Source organism: Spea bombifrons, chromosome 2, assembly GCF_027358695.1.
Source record: "Spea bombifrons isolate aSpeBom1 chromosome 2, aSpeBom1.2.pri, whole genome shotgun sequence".
NCBI classification, from domain to species: domain Eukaryota; kingdom Metazoa; phylum Chordata; class Amphibia; order Anura; family Pelobatidae; genus Spea; species Spea bombifrons.
In genome coordinates this window covers 110,867,215-110,886,811 of record NC_071088.1, presented here as the reverse complement: position 1 = coordinate 110,886,811, position 19,597 = coordinate 110,867,215, and the positions used below count along the sequence as shown (strand labels likewise).

The following is a 19,597-nucleotide window of genomic DNA, read 5'->3' as shown; positions in this document are numbered from 1 at the left end:
TAATCAAATTAACCCTCAGTCCTCATCATTAAATTAACCCTAAACACCCCATTAACCATAACTACCCCTAAATTAACGCTAAATACCCCATCAAAACAACTACCCTAAATTAACCCTAAACACCCCATTAACCATAACTGCCCCTAAATTAACCTTAAACACCCCATTAACCACAGCATCCCCTAAATTAACCCTAAAGACCCTGTCAACCACAGCATCCCCTAAATTAACCCTAAACACCCCATTAACCACAACTGCCTCAAATTAACCCCAAACACCCCATTAACCACAGCTGCTCCTAAATTAACCCTAAACACCCCATTAACCATAGCTGCCCCTAAATACCCTATTAACCATAACTGCCCCTAAACACCCCATTAACCATAGCTGCCCCTAAACACCCCATTAACCATAGCTGCCCCTAAATTAACCCAAAACACCCCATTAACCATAACTGCCCCTAAATTAACCCCCACCTCCCCTAACTTTCAGTAGCCCAAATATTAATTTTATACTTACAGTTAGATGAGTGTCACAGCCATGTGGTTCTGGCCTTCTGGGAGAAGGAAGGGGGCGGGGCCAGTTGTCACAGTGATTACAGGGAGGGACTGGTAAGTAGGAGCTGCTGCTGTGAGTCACTCAAACGGATTATATAATGAGGGGTATTTTTCAGAGCGTTTGCTCTGAAAAAACCCTCATTTTATAATCGATAATAATCGATTCAACTAATCGATAATGAAATTCATTGGCAACGAATTTCATTATCGATTATTATCGATTAGTTGTTGCAGCCCTACTAGTAACCCTCTCAGCATTGTCCTACCAGTAGTGATAAAAATGATCTGTATGGATCTAGGAAAACAAAAGTATTCGGTAATCGAGCTTTGTTGCTTTACAATGCCTTAGGCCAGGGGTGTCCAACCTGCAGCCCTCCGGCAGCTGCAGGACTACATCTCCCATAATGCTCTTTCAGCTAAGGGGCTGGGTGAGGAGTATGGGAGATGTAGTCCTGCAACAGCTGGAGGGCCGCAGGCTGGACACCCCTGCCTTAGGCCACTAATCCACCTACAGTACCTAGAACCATTTGTTATTAGGGTCAAGATCTGGATTACATTTGTACTTATTCTGAGAAGTAACTTTTTAAATAAAGACACATGGAACAAAAAACATATACTGGTAAAATATCCAATTCACAAGCAAAGAACATCTTTAGGAAGACAGACAGAAAAGGTGTCTTGGCAATATAAATAGGGTTTTATTATTGTCACAATAATATAAAATACAAGCATAAAGAAGAAAAAAAAAATTAGTTAAGCCAAGAATATATTACAGATATACATAGGCACCAAGTTGAGCATTCAATGCTGTGCTTGGCACAGAAAGTATGCTTCAAGGCTACTCATAACTTCTCTGCTTGCTCCAAGGATTCTAGATGATCTATAGTAGACCCACGTGGTTCATGTTCATTCAGTTTGTGTTTCCAAAGAGTCGTATGCCATAAACTTACGTCTCAGCAGGTGAAATAGGAATAAAGTGCTTCACCACAATAGATAAAAAGAAAAAAAAATATCATTACAAGTGTGCATGATCAAGAATAGTCAAGAGAATACATTCATAACAAGTTCAATGTGCATGCTAGACCAAAAAAGAAATAAGTGCATGGCCTATGTTTTCATATTATCAAGCACATTCGGTAGGACTAAAGTACAAAAAAAATGATAAAGTCAGGCAGATATCTTGACATCAATAAAAACTAAGTACTGTATTCCACACCCACCATGTTTTCTTGCTTCTCTAGAGAAGATGCTACAGGGTCCACACAGGTCCTGTAAGAGCCAGGTGCTCCCATTGAAGTGTAAAAGGCACACTCGTCATCCAGACAGGTATCCCAGAATCTCTTCTTCGCAGACACTGTAGCGTTTAGCCGTAATCGTGCGATATGGGGCAGTGACTGGGGGCCTGGAGACAAATACGGGTTTAGGGAACGAACAAAAAAAAAAAAAAAAAAAACACTTTTGGCCAAGGTCCATGTTTGTGCTACATCCAGTATACAATAACACATCAGTACATATATCAGTTCTAAAGAGGGATTCATGGAAAGAAAATACATATAGCACATTTCTTAGACGTAGTTGTAATTTTACCGATTTTCCACTAACAGATATAATTAGGGCTTCAGTGTAGGCATGTATATTATCAGCACAATTACTTCACAGTGTTGACTGGATGCAGAACAGGACAACATTTTAAATTACATGTTGACCTCTATAAACATTACCTACCGAAACTGTTTGACTGAAGAGCCTGAACAGCTGGATGGGAGAGAAAGGAGAATGGCAGGCTGGTCCTCATCTCAAGTGCAATGCTAGAGGTAGGCAAAGAAGCAACAGTGGTGCTTGGCTGTTGAACGCCAAGATGTTCAGACTGAAAGTTTAATGGCAACGTGTGTGGATTGTGTGCAGACGCTACATCACACTCCACGGGTCCATCCTGGGTTTCCTTGTCCAGTAATGTTTTGGAACGTGACAAAGTAATTGTCTCAGGTGTTGAGGCAGACCCCTACAGGACAAAAGAAAGGGTTACTAAATAAAATATAGGCTTTTGCAAGTAGATTGTCCCAACAGCACAAAAATCAGACTATTTTTTCTTTTTTTGATTTGAGGTTTTGAAGCAGATGAATGTTACAGGTTAGCATCGCCATTGAAGAGAGGGAACACAAGCAAAACTTTCATTTAAGTTACGGATAAAAATAATTCTATCACAAACAGTTTTATTAGCTAAATAGAAACAAAGGTGTTGAGCTGCCGGCAGCGAGGCCAGCGTTATCTGATCAGTTTCCTGTCATTAAGGTATCCCCCATCTATTCACTTACCCTTACAAAGGCTGCATGAACAAAAAGGAGCAATTTTACAATAGAGAAGAGAAAATATAAAAGGAGAGTGGTGGATATCATGAGAAAATTCAGTTAAGACATTTTTGTCTATTGTATATTTTTTAGGGCTGCAACTAACAATTATTTTCATAATCGATTAGTTGGCCGATTAATCGGATAAAAAAAATGAATGTAAATTTTTCATTTATTTAAAATAATTTAATAAACAAATGATGTTAAATACAAACAGCAGAATAAAAAAAACTTTGATAAAATGCATTTCTTGTCTTTATTTCCCAACCAGCCCCCCAATTTATGCACATTTGAGCCCAGGCTTGCCATGCTGCCTCCCAGACATGCCACGCTGCCTGCCACATATGCCACTCCAGGCTGCCTGCCACATATGCCACTCCAGGCAGCCTGCCACATATGCCACTCCAGGCAGCCTGCCACATATGCCACTCCAGGCTGCCTGCCACATATGCCACTCCAGGCTGCCTGCCACATATGCCACTCCACGCCGCCTCCCACATATCCCACTCCACGCCGCCTCCCACATATCCCACTCCACGCCGCCTCCCACATATACCACTCCACGCCGCCTCCCACATATACCACTCCACGCCGCCTCCCACATATACCACTCCACGCCGCCTCCCACATATACCACTCCACCCCCACATATGCCACTGTGCCTGATACACCACTCCATCCTCCCCAGACATGCCACGCTGCCCTCCCCACATATGCCACTCCACTCTACCCCCAGATATGCCACTGTGGCCCCAGATATGCCTTATACCCCCAGATATGTCACTCCGTCCTCCCCAGATATGCCTTATACCCCCAGATATCTCATAGTCCCCTCATAGAGTCACAGATCAGTTCACAGCACACTGACACCATACTTTTATAAATAAGTACTGGGTTAATCTTCACTGCCCCCAGGATTTAGATTCCCTTAAGTCTGTCCCCCTTTATCTCTAACTGCACCTTAAGTTAACTTTATTAAATTAACCCTCAGTCCTCATCATTAAATTAACCCTAAACACCCCATTAACCATAACTACCCCTAAATTAACTCTAAATACCCCATCAAAACAACTACCCTAAATTAACCCTAAACACCCCATTAACCATAACTGCCCCTAAATTAACCCCTAAACACCCCATTAACCACAGCATCCCCTAAATTAACCCTAAAGACCCAGTCAACCACAACAGCCCCTAAATTAACCCCAAACACCCCATTAACCACAGCTGCTCCTAAATTAACCCTAAACACCCCATTAACCATAGCTGCCCCTAAATTAACCCTAAACACCCTATTAACCATAACTGCCCCTAAACACCCCATTAACCATAACTGCCCCTAAATTAACCCCCACCTCCCCTAACTTTCAGTAGCCCAAATATTAATTTTATACTTACAGTTAGATGAGTGTCACAGCCATGTGGTTCTGGCCTTCTGGGAGAAGGAAGGGGGCGGGGCCAGTTGTCACAGTGATTACAGGGAGGGACTGGTAAGTAGGAGCTGCTGCTGTGAGTCACTCAAACGGATTATATAATGAGGGGTATTTTTCAGAGCGTTTGCTCTGAAAAAAACCCTCATTTTATAATTTCGATAATAATCGATTCAACTAATCGATAATGAAATTCGTTGGAACACAGACTCACCTCCTTCTTGTCTGCTTCATTTGTGCATTCCCCATCAACAAATAGCCGCATTGCCACATGGTCCTATAGTAAACGTTAGTAAAAGGTGTTAAGTATTTATAACATCATGCTTACGTTATTCTGCAATAACAAATCAGAACACTTGTCTATGGTGGGGTTTGGAAACGTACAAAGCTTTCAAGGGACACTTTAGACATCATATGCACTTCAATTTCTTGTGGTATCCCCCTTGCAAATTTATAGGTGGATTCTGAAACAAGTTGATTCAAGCAGCTGCAGGGCTTACATTACTATAATAAGCGTTCTTCTTTACTGGGGGGCATCATGGACAATGACCTCAGTCCCCTTAGCTGATTGAGAATCATAGGAAAAAGTAATTAGGGGCAGCTGTAGCTTCTAAGAGCCCAAAATGAAAAAAAGATTGGAGAATCTCTGTAAAACGAGTTATGGAAGAAGAGGACCTGTGACCACCGTGGCCTTATGGTACCTCCACACCTGGGACACTTTTTACTTTTTCTTCACAGGGAAGCAACTGTCCTTGAGGCGTCAAAAAAATAAAAATTATGGATTTATGACCTATAGTGGACCTATGCAGCTGCTCAATTCCCTCATGTGGTAGAATTTAGAAATCCTTCTGTAAAAGGCTTACATCACAATTCACTGCTATGATGACCACATACAATTTCAAGATAGCCTCACACTGGGCCACAAGGATCTAATATACATATGTGGATGCTTTTGTCAAAGTCATGGGTGAAATACATTGGACTTCAGTTATAAAACAAAAAAAAAAAATTTGGCTCCCCAAAACAATCAGCCTTTTCATGCTAGTAAACCAGTCTAGTAATATAAAAGTGTGTTAGTAGTAAATAGAAATACAGTAAGTGCGTCCTAGCCAGAGGATGTGCATGATTTGTAGAGATTAAACATCCCGCTCATGAGTCTCTCCACCCTTTAGAAGTCAGGAACAGGAGAATATGGCACAAGAACTGTACAAGAGAATTGTTATGAAAACTAGGACACTCACCAGATCAGGCTGTTTTTCACAAAAAACCTCAGAAGTAGGGGATAGGTCATCTGCCCACTTCACAGAGGACTTTGTTGTCTACATAAGAGACAAAGCATTAGACCAACTTCTAGATACAAGATGTTACGCAGACTTTAGCAACAAAAGCGAGCATCACATTTGCAGACACACCACATACCCGGGGATCTGGACATTCAGCCTCAAAACACTTATTTGCCATTTCCAAGGCTAGCGCCTTTGGTGTTTTGGGGAAGACTGGCTGCCTTATGTTAAAGGAGAAGATGTTTTGCGAGAATTTCTAAAAAAAGAATGAAAAGAAATACAACAAGTACAAAGTTGGCAGTTAACTTTTAAATCTCATTCACCTTATTTATGACAGTCAAGGGCAGGTGGGAATATACACACTTTGTTTGGAGTTAGGTCTTAAATATAGAAAACGGACGATTAAAATGCATATACTTGTCAGGGGAATGAATTTTATCCTTCATGCCACATGTTCCGATAGATGCTATACCTAATTCCCAAGCACTCCCTTCACCACTATCTTTAGAATAAACCCTGCCATATTGCTTAAGGACATTTCTGGAGCTGTTCAAAACTCAAATATAAGCTACAGTTTGGTAAAAGACACTTTGCTAAAACCACTCAATAAAATATACAAACCACAACAGATGATTTCACATTATTAATGCGTCTTGCAGAACTTCCTGTCGAGGGGCTCGGCGTCTGCTTAGACATCAGAACACGGCACGGACTGAACGTCACATCTGATAGGAAGAAGAAATAACGTTATGCTGACACCAATAATTATATCAGACCATTTCCACTTGCCAGGTTAAAATGAATATATTGTGCACCATTAAAGTAGATCTTGGATTTGACCCCAAATTGCTAATTGGTACCAAGAGAAAGTTGGGAGACCTCATGCATTTACACGCCACACATCACATTAAGGCGCTTTGCAAACATAATTATACAAACCTTAAGTATTGTCTAACCAAACAGCCAACACGATACTGAATCCCATGCATAAGTCTTTCGGGTTGCTTGGGGGCTAAAAAGGCCACATTTGGGAGTTGCGCATTTCCTGACATCTGGTCAGTTTACGCGGATATCCTATTTGGGACATCTTTGAATGCGGCCAATTCAGTTTACTTCATCAAATCATACACTTTTGAAAACAAGACACCCCATGGTTATTTGAAATGCTGGGGTTTGAACTGTCAGTATATTTTACTATATTTTTGGATTTTTTGTTTTTTTTCCCCCCACAAAAAAAACTGGATGGTTCCCATGGTGGTGACATCACTGGGAATTTTTTTACATGTTAAGACATTTTATTTATATTAACTATTTTTATTACATTATGTTCTATATTTTACTTATCACATTGTGATTAAAAAAGCTGGGCTCCACCGACTTCCATGGATGAATGCAGCACCTGTATTCAACCTGTAGGGGGAGCGCAGAGTACTTAGAAGGTTCTGGACCAGAGGACTGCACTGGGATGCTGGTCCCGCCAAAAAACTTGCGGCCGTGGGTGGTTTTTCGGGAGTTGCAGGCGGTCAGACAACGTATCTGCGGGTCCCGGTTATCCCGCAAGGCTGCCTTTGCGGGAAGTGCCGTAAATTCACATGACTCCAGTGTTTCTGGGCGGAACAAGAGAAGCGACACAAAGCAACGCGAAAGCAGCCTTGCAGGACCCTGCTGGAAATCTGCGTTTCAGGTAAGGGGGCGGGCGGCATTGACCACATACGTGGCGGGAGCGGGCGGCATTGACCACATACGTGGCGGGAGCGGGCCACACATTGCAGGAGTGGGCGGTAATGGTCACAAAATCAGCGGGAGGGGGATTTCAAAATAAACAAACAGTCCCACGCAGGGCTCTAGTCTGGACAGATGGTTGTGGGAACTCTTTCTTTTAGTGGGCGCACGCCTTCTTGGCGAAAGGCAACATCTCTCATAATGGCGCTCATGCTCGTTCTCCAGAGCAATCACAGTGCGTCCTGAAGTGGCAGCTTTCTAAGATCATTTAATGCCATTGGCCGTTGACAGTTTTTTCGTGATGTACCTGGTATGTCATTGGGTTGTTAAGGGGTTCAAATACAGCGATTTAACCACAACCAACAAAATACTTCTTGGAGTAAACTGTAATTAAAGAGCATCATACCTTTGAGAGATAACGCATTTGGTACAGCAGACATCCGGCCAAAGGGAGGCTTTGGAGTCGCCGATTGTGCTGCTATAGAGGCTGGCTGAAAAGCAGATAGGAAGATTAGTGAGCAAGCTGCTTCATTGCAGTCATATTATTTTGTATATTATTATTATCATTATTATATTACTATACTTACCATTGTATTCTTGAATGATATATTTTTACCCTGAACAGGGACCCTCTGGGCCAAGCTAAGTTTTCCAACATTCGTAACAGTTACCCCTGTGTTTGAAAGGATACTGGCCAGGGCCTGGGAATCGGCAACAAACTCTCCAGAGCCAGAATCTAGAACAGAGGTACAGGCAGGCATCAGTAATAAGTATGGTCCCAGAAGGTGGTGCTGTTGGGAACGTCATTCAATAATTTACCTAAATCTGTTTTTTCCATGAGCTCCTTCACTGCATCCTCTTTCTCTGTCGATTCAATTCTACACGTGTACAAACATAAGATATTGGAGAAGGTCCACAAAACTTGGTAATATAGCAACCCAAAAACATACTTGAACATTGGTCATTGTGGCACAGTGTTATCTCACACCAGATAAAGTTAATCTAATGGAAACAACCCGGCTAGAAATTAAAGGAAAAAAAATAACGCAAGTCCCTGCGCAACATCCATCTGCACAAATTTTAGTCCACCAAAAACAGCTGACGGAAAATATGTTGCATTAACTTTATACCAGTGCCTATTAATATCTTTATGTTTAAAAGCAACGCAGACATCAATGCACTATTCGGGGAATTCTAGTCATGTCAAGGATCATTTATTTAAAAACATTGTACTTTAAGTCATACTTTGTGGAGGAGGATTCAGATGTCGCCCCGTTCTCTGGAAGTTTACTGGAAGATGGCTTCTGTGCTGGGAGCTCTGGCTTGATAAATGTCTGGGAATGTTTGTTATGGTCAGATGGGTGTGAAGGTGCATTCATCTGCTGTAAAACTGGGTTGACCTGCAGAAGGAAGGGAAACAATTAGAAAATATTCGACAGAACTTTAACAAGTACATGTTTAACTTACACATTAAACATATGTCTGTATAACTAGCAGTTATCTTAATGTTACAAAACACAGCTAAGATGTTGTGTACTGGATACTTCTTTTGTGGCAGTTTTCACGGATCCCAGACGGATTTGTCGAATTAAGGGTGTAATGCCCCCCAGATATGTACCCAGTGCTCCAGACTCCCTGCGCAGAACTTTCGTGGGCGCTTCTATGACGGAGCCCGGTGTGACAAGACCTTACGGTGCTCCGTCATAGAAGCCCTGGTGAAAGTTCTGGGAAGCAGCAGGCTGTCTATGTGCAAGGTGCAGACGTTCACCGGCTGCCAGAGAGGAGGAGGATTCTAGCCCAGCAGAATATATAAACAACTGCATGTCCTGGACATCAGCTGATACGAATTGCGCATCCCTGATATTCGAAGGAAGAACTTGTTACTAGTGGGGTACCTCAGGGATCAGTATTGAGACCTGCACTTTAATATTTTTATTACGGATATTACAGAAGTTCTAAACGCTAAGGCATGTTGTTTTGCATATGATACAAAGGTTCGCAACAAGATAGAACTTTAAGATTGAAACAAGTTAAATGATTTAATGAAATTAAAATAGTTGAGTGTGGCAGCAGCAGTTTTATGTTGATAAATGTAAAATAATGCACTTGGGATGTAAAAATCCCAAGGTAGAATATAGCATTTGGGGGCACTGTTCTGTCAGTGACAATGGAAGAGACAGAATTAATATTAATTATGATGATTAAGATTAAATTATGATGACTTAAAAGGTAAGCAGACAATACAATAAAGCAAGCTGGATGCTGGGTTGTATAGTGAGAAGTATTAGTAGCAGGAAGAGATAGGTGGTTAATGTTCAGGCATCACCCACAGTACTGCATACCGGTTCCGGAGACCCAATCTCCAGAAGAATACCGACACATAGGAAGGCTACAAAAATGGTGGTTTGCAAGGAGAAAAAAAAAAAGTTTGAACAAGAGGTCATAATCTAAAACTTGAGGGACAGAGGCTTTGATGTAATGTAAGGAAGTTTTACCTTACTGAGAGTAGTAGACAAGTGGAACTATCTCCCCACAGTAATGGTGGAGGTTTATAGAGTGAGGGAATTTAATCAGGCGTGGGATAGAAAATACTTTGTTTCTATATTTAAATCTGCAGAATTTCTTGAAAATCAGGTCCCTGATTGACCTAACATTATAAGAGTGCCAGTTTAAGCCTACCTTCTGAGAAACTTCCCTGGGATGCAGTGAATTCAAAGTTAAAACCACAACTCTCCAAGCTCTCTGACAAGACCCATGTACACAAATAAAGGGCAGCGTTTTAAAATGAGATTTCCTGAAGACACAACCAGAATTGTTGTCTTCATATGATAGACCTTCAAGATTTACACGATGTATAGAACCCAAGAAAAAAAAAAAAAGTTATTGCTGACCTGAGGTTGAAGCATACAATCCTCTTTAGATGCTGGAAATTCACGTATGGTGGTATCCTTTGGCTTACTTTGTGGTTTCAGCCCAAAGTGATTTTTTTGTTCCTCACCTTTGAGAACAATAAAAGCATATTATTATACCTTATTATATTTAAATACATTGCCTATGCTCACTACAGAATCTGCTGACACTCTATAAATAAAATGCAACATAATATTGACTTAAAAAAGCTACACAAATATAAACAACTAAAAAATAGCTATTTTGCATGAGCTTCGTTGGGTTTTTTTATCTCTATAGTGCCAGCCATATCTGGCAGCTGCCTGGACCAGGAGGGCACCAATAGTGAACCAAATGTGTAGAAGACAGTCTGGTGTCTCACACGAGTGCAGCAGACTCACTGACAATATGTGGGGGACACGCATAAGAAGTCGGGCTTCCAGAAAGAATATATTGAGAAGAAACTAGATTTGTACTGGTGTGTGGTGATGTACCTCGCCTCTGGCTTGCCCTTTGGTCTAGGATCTGCGCTTTTGAGAGTAATTAAAGCAGAATTCTGCATGATAACTAAAACTCTCATATATGCAAGCTGAGAAGCAGATATACCCATCATAATACCCACAATTTTTTTTTTCTTCTGCCTAAAAGATCCAATTTTGAACAAAACACTTCCTAGCATATTAACCAAATAAACCTCAGAAGATCCTCTGAAGGATTAAACGCATATAAACTACTCAGAAGTTTTAAAAAGCCTTTTCGTTACTATGAAAACCCACTGGTACCCTCTTATCAATGAGGCAAACTTTTGCATGATTGAGGAATTATTTTACAAACACATTACATTCAGATTATTTTATATTTTAGTTTATGCAAAACAAAAGGAGTGATATACCAAAAACGTATTTTTTTTTTATGAAATCTGAGCACTGGTTGTTTTTTTGCTTCAATTTAAACACACCTTTCCCTGGTGGTCTTGCCATGCAGGACATCCTACCAACAACAAAGTTGGTTCGTTGGCTGCATGATGCTGTATACAACGAACCTCTCATCACCTTCAAAGAAAACACAACAAAAAACTGGGTTAAAAAAAAAAAAAAAGTGTGTCTGTGTAATATATATATGTTAAAAACACTAAATTCCCTTTTTTAAAATAAAAGTCCACAAAACAAGTTAGTTTCCTGGCATGTTCACAATGTCTAATATAGCTTAAAATATGACAAACTAAACTTGCAACTTTGGGTTGTCGCATCACATTCACAGCTCAATGTGCATCGGTGCTTTGGCCAAGTTACCAACGATTTCAATGAGCACCTAACCTAGGTAAAAGTACTCACAAGGGCATGAAGTTACATTTTTATTATCAAAGAAGGATAGAAGTGTTCTCATCTATGCCCATCAGGCCAGCCCCTGGCACAGAAGATATTATAGGATAACAGGCTGTATGTGTAGTTTATACAGAGATTGTAAGCTTGTGAGCCGGGCTCTCTCCACCTAATGTATCGGTTTGTCTTAGTCTGTCAATTCTCGTCTTGTCAGACCCCTTGAATATATGTAGTGTATTAAGCGCCACGTAAATTATACATAAAAGATAATTTCTCATCAATTATACATGTTCAACTTAACCCATTTGTCAGGGTTGGCCCGTCTGAAGCATTGTTGAGTTGGCGAGATAAAATGTTTCACCTTAACTCACTCTTTGCTGAAGACCTGTTTTTTCATGCAGTATTTTAATAATGGTCAATGGTACATGAAAAAAAAGGGCCTTCTGTCATACCATTTGACACCAAAAGTACCTAAAATAGGGATTTTGTAAGGGCCTGGGGATAATTTAGGTGCTAAGTAAGCAGAAGAGTTTCAAAACCGAGGGGAGGCTGTGACAGGACTGATGTGCTTACTTCTTCTAGGAAGTAAGCTTATATGTTCATGTAGTTTTCTTTATTTTATGGAACTACCTATTTTTACAGTAATTAGGAATAAATACCCCCCCGACACACACAAATGTCCTACATGATGAGCTTTTAAAAATACGATAAAATATTTTTCTGAAGTCTTACTGTACTCTTGTTGTTTGGGACAGCAGAGGATGCTCTCATGGGCACCCTATGAGCCAGGCTAAGCTTCCCAGCCATACCACCACCAATATTTGACACTCCAGTATTGGAAAGAATGCTAGCCAGAGCTGCAGGATCGGCCTTAAACTCATCACCAGGAACATCTGTAATATTAGACAACAATCAGTTACCTATTTCACGGTTTATGATTTGTTACTTTAATTAATCTATAATGCAAAGTCTACAGTCTCAGCGGGTTAACATGCAGTAGAGTCCCACTGATTCAGCTCCTCGTTAAGCAACATAGCCATGAAATTAGATAGAATTTGCTAAAAATGGGGTACTTTGACATAGTGGTGGGATAAGCAATATATGGCCTTATAGTGTGACGGAATTCCCAAAATGTACCGTGTTTCCCCTGAAAATAAGACATACCCATAAAATAAGCTGTAGCAGGATTTCTAAGCATTTGCTCAATATAAGCCATACCCCAAAAATAAGACATAGTGATAGGCGGGGCTATGCAGCGAGGCATAGAGGGAGGAGACATAGAAAGTGAAAGTAAAAGTCTCCTCAGTGAAGTGAGGAGCAGGGGGAAGAAGTAAAGCTGTGGGCTGCCATTTTATTCAGCACTGTGGGTCTCTCTCCCCCAGCACCAGCCAGCAACAGTCTGTGGGTCTCTCACCCCACACAAACACCAGTAAAGCTGCTGCTCCCCAGCACTGACCAGCAACAGTCTGTGGGTCTCTCTCACCCCCCAGCACTGACCAGCAACAGTCTGTGGGTCTCTCTCACCCCCCAGCACTGACCAGCAACAGTCTGTGGGTCTCTCTCACCGCCCAGCAACAGTCTGTGGGTCTCTCTCACCCCACACCAGGGGATAGGGGAAAAGCTTAAGCAACCAGTCTGCTACTGAGCCCAGAGAGATCATCCCAGCTCCACTGTGCAGAATGGACCCAGTTCTCACTGGATCCCTGATAAAGAAGCCAGCCCCTACACATCAGATTTGCTGGGCTATCTCTGCTTTTCCTGAGTATCTGTACCCCCAGACAAGATGAGTAGATTTGAATAAATGTAGATTGTTGTACCATACTTAATAAAAATAAGACATCCCCTGAAAATAAGCCATAGTGTGTCTTTTTGAGGAAAAATAAATATAAGACAGTGTCTTATTTTCGGGGAAACACGGTATGTCTCACATAGGGGTTTTTAAATATTTACTGGGTGTGCGCTGATCTCTTGCTTTGTTGTATTTACATGTTGGTCATTGCAGCAGCACCCTGGAATCTGAAGGTTTTTAGGGTGTTTTCTGTATATTTTTTGTGCATTTCTTTATACATTTATGTATTTTACATCATGCTAAGTGGTAAAAGTACAAGCTGCGTTACAAAAGCTAGGACAAGCGCGATACCTTTTGACTGTACAGCTCTGTTCCCCAGGTTTTTCTGACCAAGGCAGACTTCTGATAAGGGCTCCCGGCTCGTATGGCTGGATGGAGGACTTTGAAGATTGTTGGTGAAGGATGAAGACACAGGGTGTCCCACATCTGTAATGGGAGTAACAGAGAACCTATCCCCTTTTTGCGACAGGTTGAAAGGCTGGGGACGAGTGCAGGATTTTTTACTCATTGCTTTACCCTGCGTGAAAACAAAACCACATTGAAAACACTCTCAGTTTGTAGGGCACCTAGAAGTGGATCAAGTTCAGGTGGGGGTCCTGGGGCAACAGCGTTGCAAGTGGTCCCTTCAAAAATATATATACAGATTTACATACATACAGCAGTTGTATCTCCAGGAACCATATTTAAGGGGATGGGACAAAGCTATGGTGTTATTAGTCAAAGCAAGTATAAAACCAGCATGGTTACCTTCTGAAACTGGTTCTGCCAGACCTGGTGCATCTTCTGAAAGTCTGGGGGAGGTTTGGCTTTTGATAGCACAGGAAGTTTGCTCTTCTGTTGGTCATTCAGCTTAATGTCTTGCAGAGTCTGCTTTTGCTTGTTCTGCGGGCGACATGTTGAAGGGGCTGGGAAATTCTCTTTCCCTGCGGCTCCACCATTTTTACACAAAACAGAGGGCTTATGGTTAGCGCCGAAAGAAGACTCCCTGAGAGATTCCATCTCCAGCAAACGAGTCACGCGTTCCAGGATCCACAAAGGTGATAGCGGCGGCTTCTAATATCCCTACACAAGAAGAGTAAAAAGATCAGTTGATGAGATCAATTATATCTGTAGACAGTTTGTTTATGAAAGCACGTATATGAACTGCCATTCACCGGGGAACGTTGGTGTTTTCGGAAACGTTTTGCCAAGGACTAATAATGAGACCGTTCAATGTATAAGGCTTCTTATAAGGCAGTCGCTTTCATGATGTACACTGAAAATCTAAATATATATACATACACCCTGTAATAAACTGGTGTTTCACAGCATTCCTTCGGAGAATAAACCAATTACAATACAAACCTTTAGTAATCATGATCCACAACCAAGATGTCGCAAACATACACTAAGACTGCAAGACGCCATTATTGTGTACCGTTAGGGGTCGTTATTTGAAGGCACAGACCGACCGCTGGCTGCCGCACCCCACGGCCACATTGCAGGTATGCCATATTATGCATAAAAATAAAGTGCTCTGCGGGCTGCCCCACAACAACACCGGGCAGGTACGGACATGTCGGAAGTTTCTCCCACCCACCTGCCGCCAGCTTCAGGCCTGTCCTGGATCATAGAGTTACAGGAATCCGCCAAACCTATCCTCTGTCTGACCCGGACTCGGTCCCGATCGTATTCTGGGCCGGTATCGGTAAGCTCAGCTGTTTCCAAAGGCAAACCACACCAGTCTCAGTTTGTAAAAAGCACGAGCTTCTGATTGGCCAAGAGAGGAGAGCTGCCGTAAAGGCATTAGCGCGCCCAAGCCTATGAGGAAGCGAAGTAGCGAGTTACGGCTTTGAAGTGGGAGGGTCGAGTTATGTCACTAAAAAACCATTGGACGCTACACGGAAAAAATATCACCGTGGAAACCGTTAACTGAATGTGGTGAGGAGCGGACTGAATCGTGGAAAGAGTAAGAGGCCTGCGCAGGTCAGCTGGGGTGGGTGAAGTCAGGAGCCGCCATGTTTGTACTCCATGACGGGAGCAAGGGGACATCGGAGTGAAATGTGGGGACAGTTTTATTGCGGCTTTACTTATATAATGTAATTTTCCTCCTTGTCCTATGTTCGCACCATTAGCGCCCCTCCCCCAGGAACTCTCCAAGCCAGTGCTGGAGCTGACTGGCGGTGAGTATACGATGCAACAAGGTGATGTCTTCAGCCGAATACATCGACTGTAAACCAAGAAGGTGGGGGATGGGGAAAGAGGCAAATAGCTACATGGGGATTCTGCAGGGTGACCCACGTTACGTAATTTGACCTGCATTAAAGCGCATTATGTTTACGTTAAAATGCATGGCGGGGGTTCTCCACAACCCCACAGTAAGCATTTGCCTCTTTCCATGCAACCGCCCCCCCCCGCGATGTGTATACATGTGTACCAAGCACATGTACAGCATGTTCCCTGCCAGCCAATGATTTCAATGGAAGCGCTTTCCTGCTGAGGATGGTGCTAAATTGGCCCGCATCCGCCCTCCAAGCTCTGGACATGTAGCTTTACTTAAAGGTGACTATTTAAAGAAGGCATATTAAATTATATATAAAGTACTTTAATATGCATTCTTCATTGGCGATGCTGTACTTGACTTCCTTTAAATTGACACTCGAGCCATCATACGTACTTTAATGCATATGATAGTTAAGTCCACCATTGGCATGTATCATGCAGGGCAGCACACTTCATGTGTTGGTAAGCAACATGTGAAATGTGGAGAATAGTGATGTCCGGATCATGAACGAATCGTTCATTTGATCCGGTTCTTTTTAGTGATCCGGATGAATCGGTTCACTAGACTTAAACGATTCATTTGTAGCGGTTCAGTCTGTGAATCATGCAGCTGTAACCTGATCCTAGAGCTGTGAGTCATCTGCAGAGCACTCAGACACAGACTCTGGGGTCAGGTTACAGCTCATTAATTCACACAGGAACGATGACTCATAGAGTCAGAGAGTCGTTCAAAGAGTCGAATGATCCGAAGAGTCGAATGATTCGAATCTTACAGGGATCCGGATCTTACAAGGATCCGAATCTTACAGAGATTCGAATCATTCAGAGAATATTACTGATACCATACTTTTATAAATAAATACATTAATAATGTTCACACTGCCCCCAGGATTTAGATTCCCCTGAGTTTGCCCCCCTTTACCTATAACTGCACCTACAGTTAACTTTATTAAATTAATTAAATTAACCCTCAGTCATCAGCATAAAATTAACCCTTATACCCCATCAACCATAACTGCCCCTGGGGTCTTTAGTGTTAATTTAGGGGCAGTTATGCTTAATGAGGTGTTTAGGGTTAATTTGGGGGTAGTTATGCTTAATGGGGTCTTTAGTGTTAATTTAGGGGCATTTATGCTTAATGAGGTGTTTAGGGTTAATTTGGGGGCAGTTATGCTTAATGGGGTGTTTAGGGTTAATTTGGGGGCAGTTATGCTTAATGGGGTGTTTAGGGTTAATTTGGGGGCAGTTATGCTTAACAGGGTGTTTAGGGTTAATTTAGGGGCAGTTATGCTTAATGGGGTGTTTAGGGTTAATTTGGGGGCAGTTATGGTTAATGGGGTGTTAAGGGTTAATTTTAGGGGCAGTCATGGTTGATGGGGTGTTAAGGGTTAATTTTAGGGGCAGTCATGGTTGATGGGGTATTTAGGGTTAATTTAATGTTGAGGGTTAATTTAATTAATTTAATAAAGTTAGCTTAAGGTGCAGTTGCAGGTAAAGGGGAATGTAAATCCTGGGGGGCAGTGATTATTAATGTATTATTTATAACAGTATAGTGATATTCTCTGAATGATTAGAATGCCAAGGAAGGCAGAGAGTCGTTCAAAGATCCGGATCTTACAATGATCCGGATCTTACAATGATCCGGATCTTACAATGATCCGGATCTTACAATGATCCGGATCACTGTAAGATTCGAATCTTTGAACGACTCTCTGCCTTCATTGACGTCACTGGAGGCAGGGGGGAGGATTCATAATGAAAGGGGCGGGGCCAATCGTTAGTGTGCCTGCACGGAGTTACTGGAAAACAGTAACTCCGTGCAGGCACACTGAGTGATCCGAAGATCCGGATCATGAATCGGATCATTTCAGTGAACGAATCGAAATGATCCGATACACTTTAATGATCCGAACTTCCCATCACTAGTGGAGAACAAATGGCTGAATGTGGCCATCACAGCTGGGTGTCACCTGTTTTTTTCCTTTGTCAGAATTTCCTCCTTGCATTTCCCCACCCCCAGCTCCTGTTTCCATGTCACCCCCTCTTCTCCCAGCCTACTGATCACCACACTATCCAAATCACTGAGAAGAAAGGCAGGGGTTAATATGGACAAAGGCATTGCATTTGTCAGTTTTCCAGTAGCATATGTTAGCTCTAGGAGCAATCACATGCGCATAAATAGCAAGAAATGGATGTGCAATGCCTGATGGCAATCCGCATTAAAATTCTGCTTTGTGACACAAGTATACATACATTTTATGGTATGCAAAGCAAAAGATTGTGTACGTTTGGAAATATTTACCTTTGGGTATAAAGGGACTGTCTGAAATCCTATTCAGCACTGCCAAAGAGTGCATATTAAGGTCATAGTTATTTCAATATGAAAAAAGTACTAGTATCTCTCTGTATGTGTGCTGATGGACTCCCATTAACACGCTTGGGAACTCTCAGCGTTTGAAAACAATGGAGCAGACCCAGTTGTAATGCTGGCCTGACCCTTCTCGCTGATAATGTACGCAGTTGATGGCTCATTGCTCACGATGTCCCAAACCAGACAAACATGGACAAAAAAAACTCGGATTAGGAGAACGAAGCAGGCTCTGCAATTCTCCAGACTTGTTATGCATTGACTGTACAATAAATGCTATTATGGAGGAAGGTCTCCTGGAATTGATTTGAACCCTGGCATACTTTTGTTCTCGTCATCCAAGGTTTTTTTTTTCTTTGTAACTCTTCCGGTTTGACCCTGAGACTTGTGGTCACTTTTCTCTTTCTCTGGCAGGGGAGCTGCATATGGGTATGTCCATTCCTTGGCCACTGCCTGAATCTAGGCTTACCACTCTGCATGCTTAGCACCTACTACACATAATGAGCATTGCCTCCTTGGTGAATCCAACCCCCAAAAGTTTGGTAGAAAAGTGGTACAGCAGAAATTACAGAGGCTAACACACTGAGGGAATTTAAACATATGTGGGATATTTATATGTCTATTCTGAACCTCAAATGGGACCAAGGAATGATTGAGTCTTTACATCGGCAAAAGCCAGCAGATTGCATGGACTGAATGGTTCTCATTTGCTGTCAGACACTACGCTTCTAAGTGGAAGAGCTCCAGGTAACCTATCCTAGGAAGTTCCTAGGCTTGCTCAGTAGGCCACCGGTAACTATGTGAGCCAGTGCTGGAGCTGGTTTGTGTGGAGTATATCGCATACCAAGTAGGGGATGCGTTAGCCCAAGCCTGTTTCCTGCAAGCCAAGTTGCTGGGGGGGGGGGTGCGCACCAAATGTAGAGCCGCACGCCATAGGACCTAGATTGCTCCTTTATGGGATAGGTGGTCGGTATAGATGCGTCAGAACACTAGGCCCCCTGAGCAATTGCTCAGTATGCTCCACCGGTAATCATTCAGATTTCTCATTAGACTGCATATGTAGAAAAGTGGATTGCGTTTCCTTAATGCTAACTGCGTTGCTTCAGTAGACTTTGAATAAACATACAACACTTGTAAATATATCTTAGGAATTGGCACCAGTTCATCATGCAGCAAGATGGTAGTGCCTACATACAGCAGGAACTGAGAGCTGTCACCGCTCTAGCTTTTAGTTTAAATAATATTAACGGTAAGCAGAGCAGTAAAAAACTGAGCTTGTTTATCCTCAGCAAGTGTCCACTTCTTAGGAGGCAGTTCTAGTTCCACACAATGAAGAATATGAAGTCACTTATTGAATTGCTGCAGTTTATTTTATTGGTTAGACAGACATGGCACGCATACATTGCTACAACACTTAACATAGTTCCAGCACATATAGAGAAGGGAAGATAGCACCAGTTTTTTTCACAGCCGTCTTATCTCTTTAGCAGTTCCTGCCTTGGATAGCAGCTGAAGCCCAACATCATCCAGAAAGCTTGGATTAGTTTTAGGTTTTTTTTTTTTAAGA

At 42.1% G+C, this 19,597-nt stretch overlaps 1 protein-coding gene across 1 annotated transcript; it reads right to left on the bottom strand.

The window, feature by feature from the left end:
- Positions 1-1,233: 1,233 nt before the first annotated feature.
- TROAP (trophinin associated protein) lies at positions 1,234-15,144 on the bottom strand. The gene is made up of 17 exons (XM_053455592.1): positions 14,980-15,144; positions 14,148-14,462; positions 13,692-13,917; positions 12,284-12,444; positions 11,188-11,281; positions 10,232-10,338; positions 8,586-8,740; positions 8,160-8,218; positions 7,928-8,076; positions 7,747-7,831; positions 6,240-6,343; positions 5,755-5,874; positions 5,577-5,654; positions 4,550-4,612; positions 2,283-2,559; positions 1,778-1,959; positions 1,234-1,536 (listed from the first exon to the last, which is right to left on the bottom strand). The coding sequence occupies exons 2-17, from the start codon at positions 14,397-14,399 to the stop codon at positions 1,504-1,506; spliced, it is 2,145 nt and encodes a 714-aa protein (XP_053311567.1). The 5' UTR covers positions 14,400-14,462; positions 14,980-15,144; the 3' UTR covers positions 1,234-1,503.
- Positions 15,145-19,597: the final 4,453 nt, after the last annotated feature.

What these genes read in the sequence shown, in the direction of transcription:
- TROAP (XM_053455592.1), bottom strand. Translation starts at nt 14,399, where the DNA reads ATGGAATCTCTCAGGGAGTCTTCTTTCGGCGCTAACCATAAGCCCTCT. An exon ending in ATTGTATGCTTCAACCTCAG is followed by an intron (nt 8,741 to 10,231) that starts GTCAGCAATAAC and finishes TTCCTTCTGCAG; the next exon opens with GTCAACCCAGTTTTACAGCA. An exon ending in GTGAAAAACAGCCTGATCTG is followed by an intron (nt 4,613 to 5,576) that starts GTGAGTGTCCTA and finishes CGTTTACTATAG; the next exon opens with GACCATGTGGCAATGCGGCT.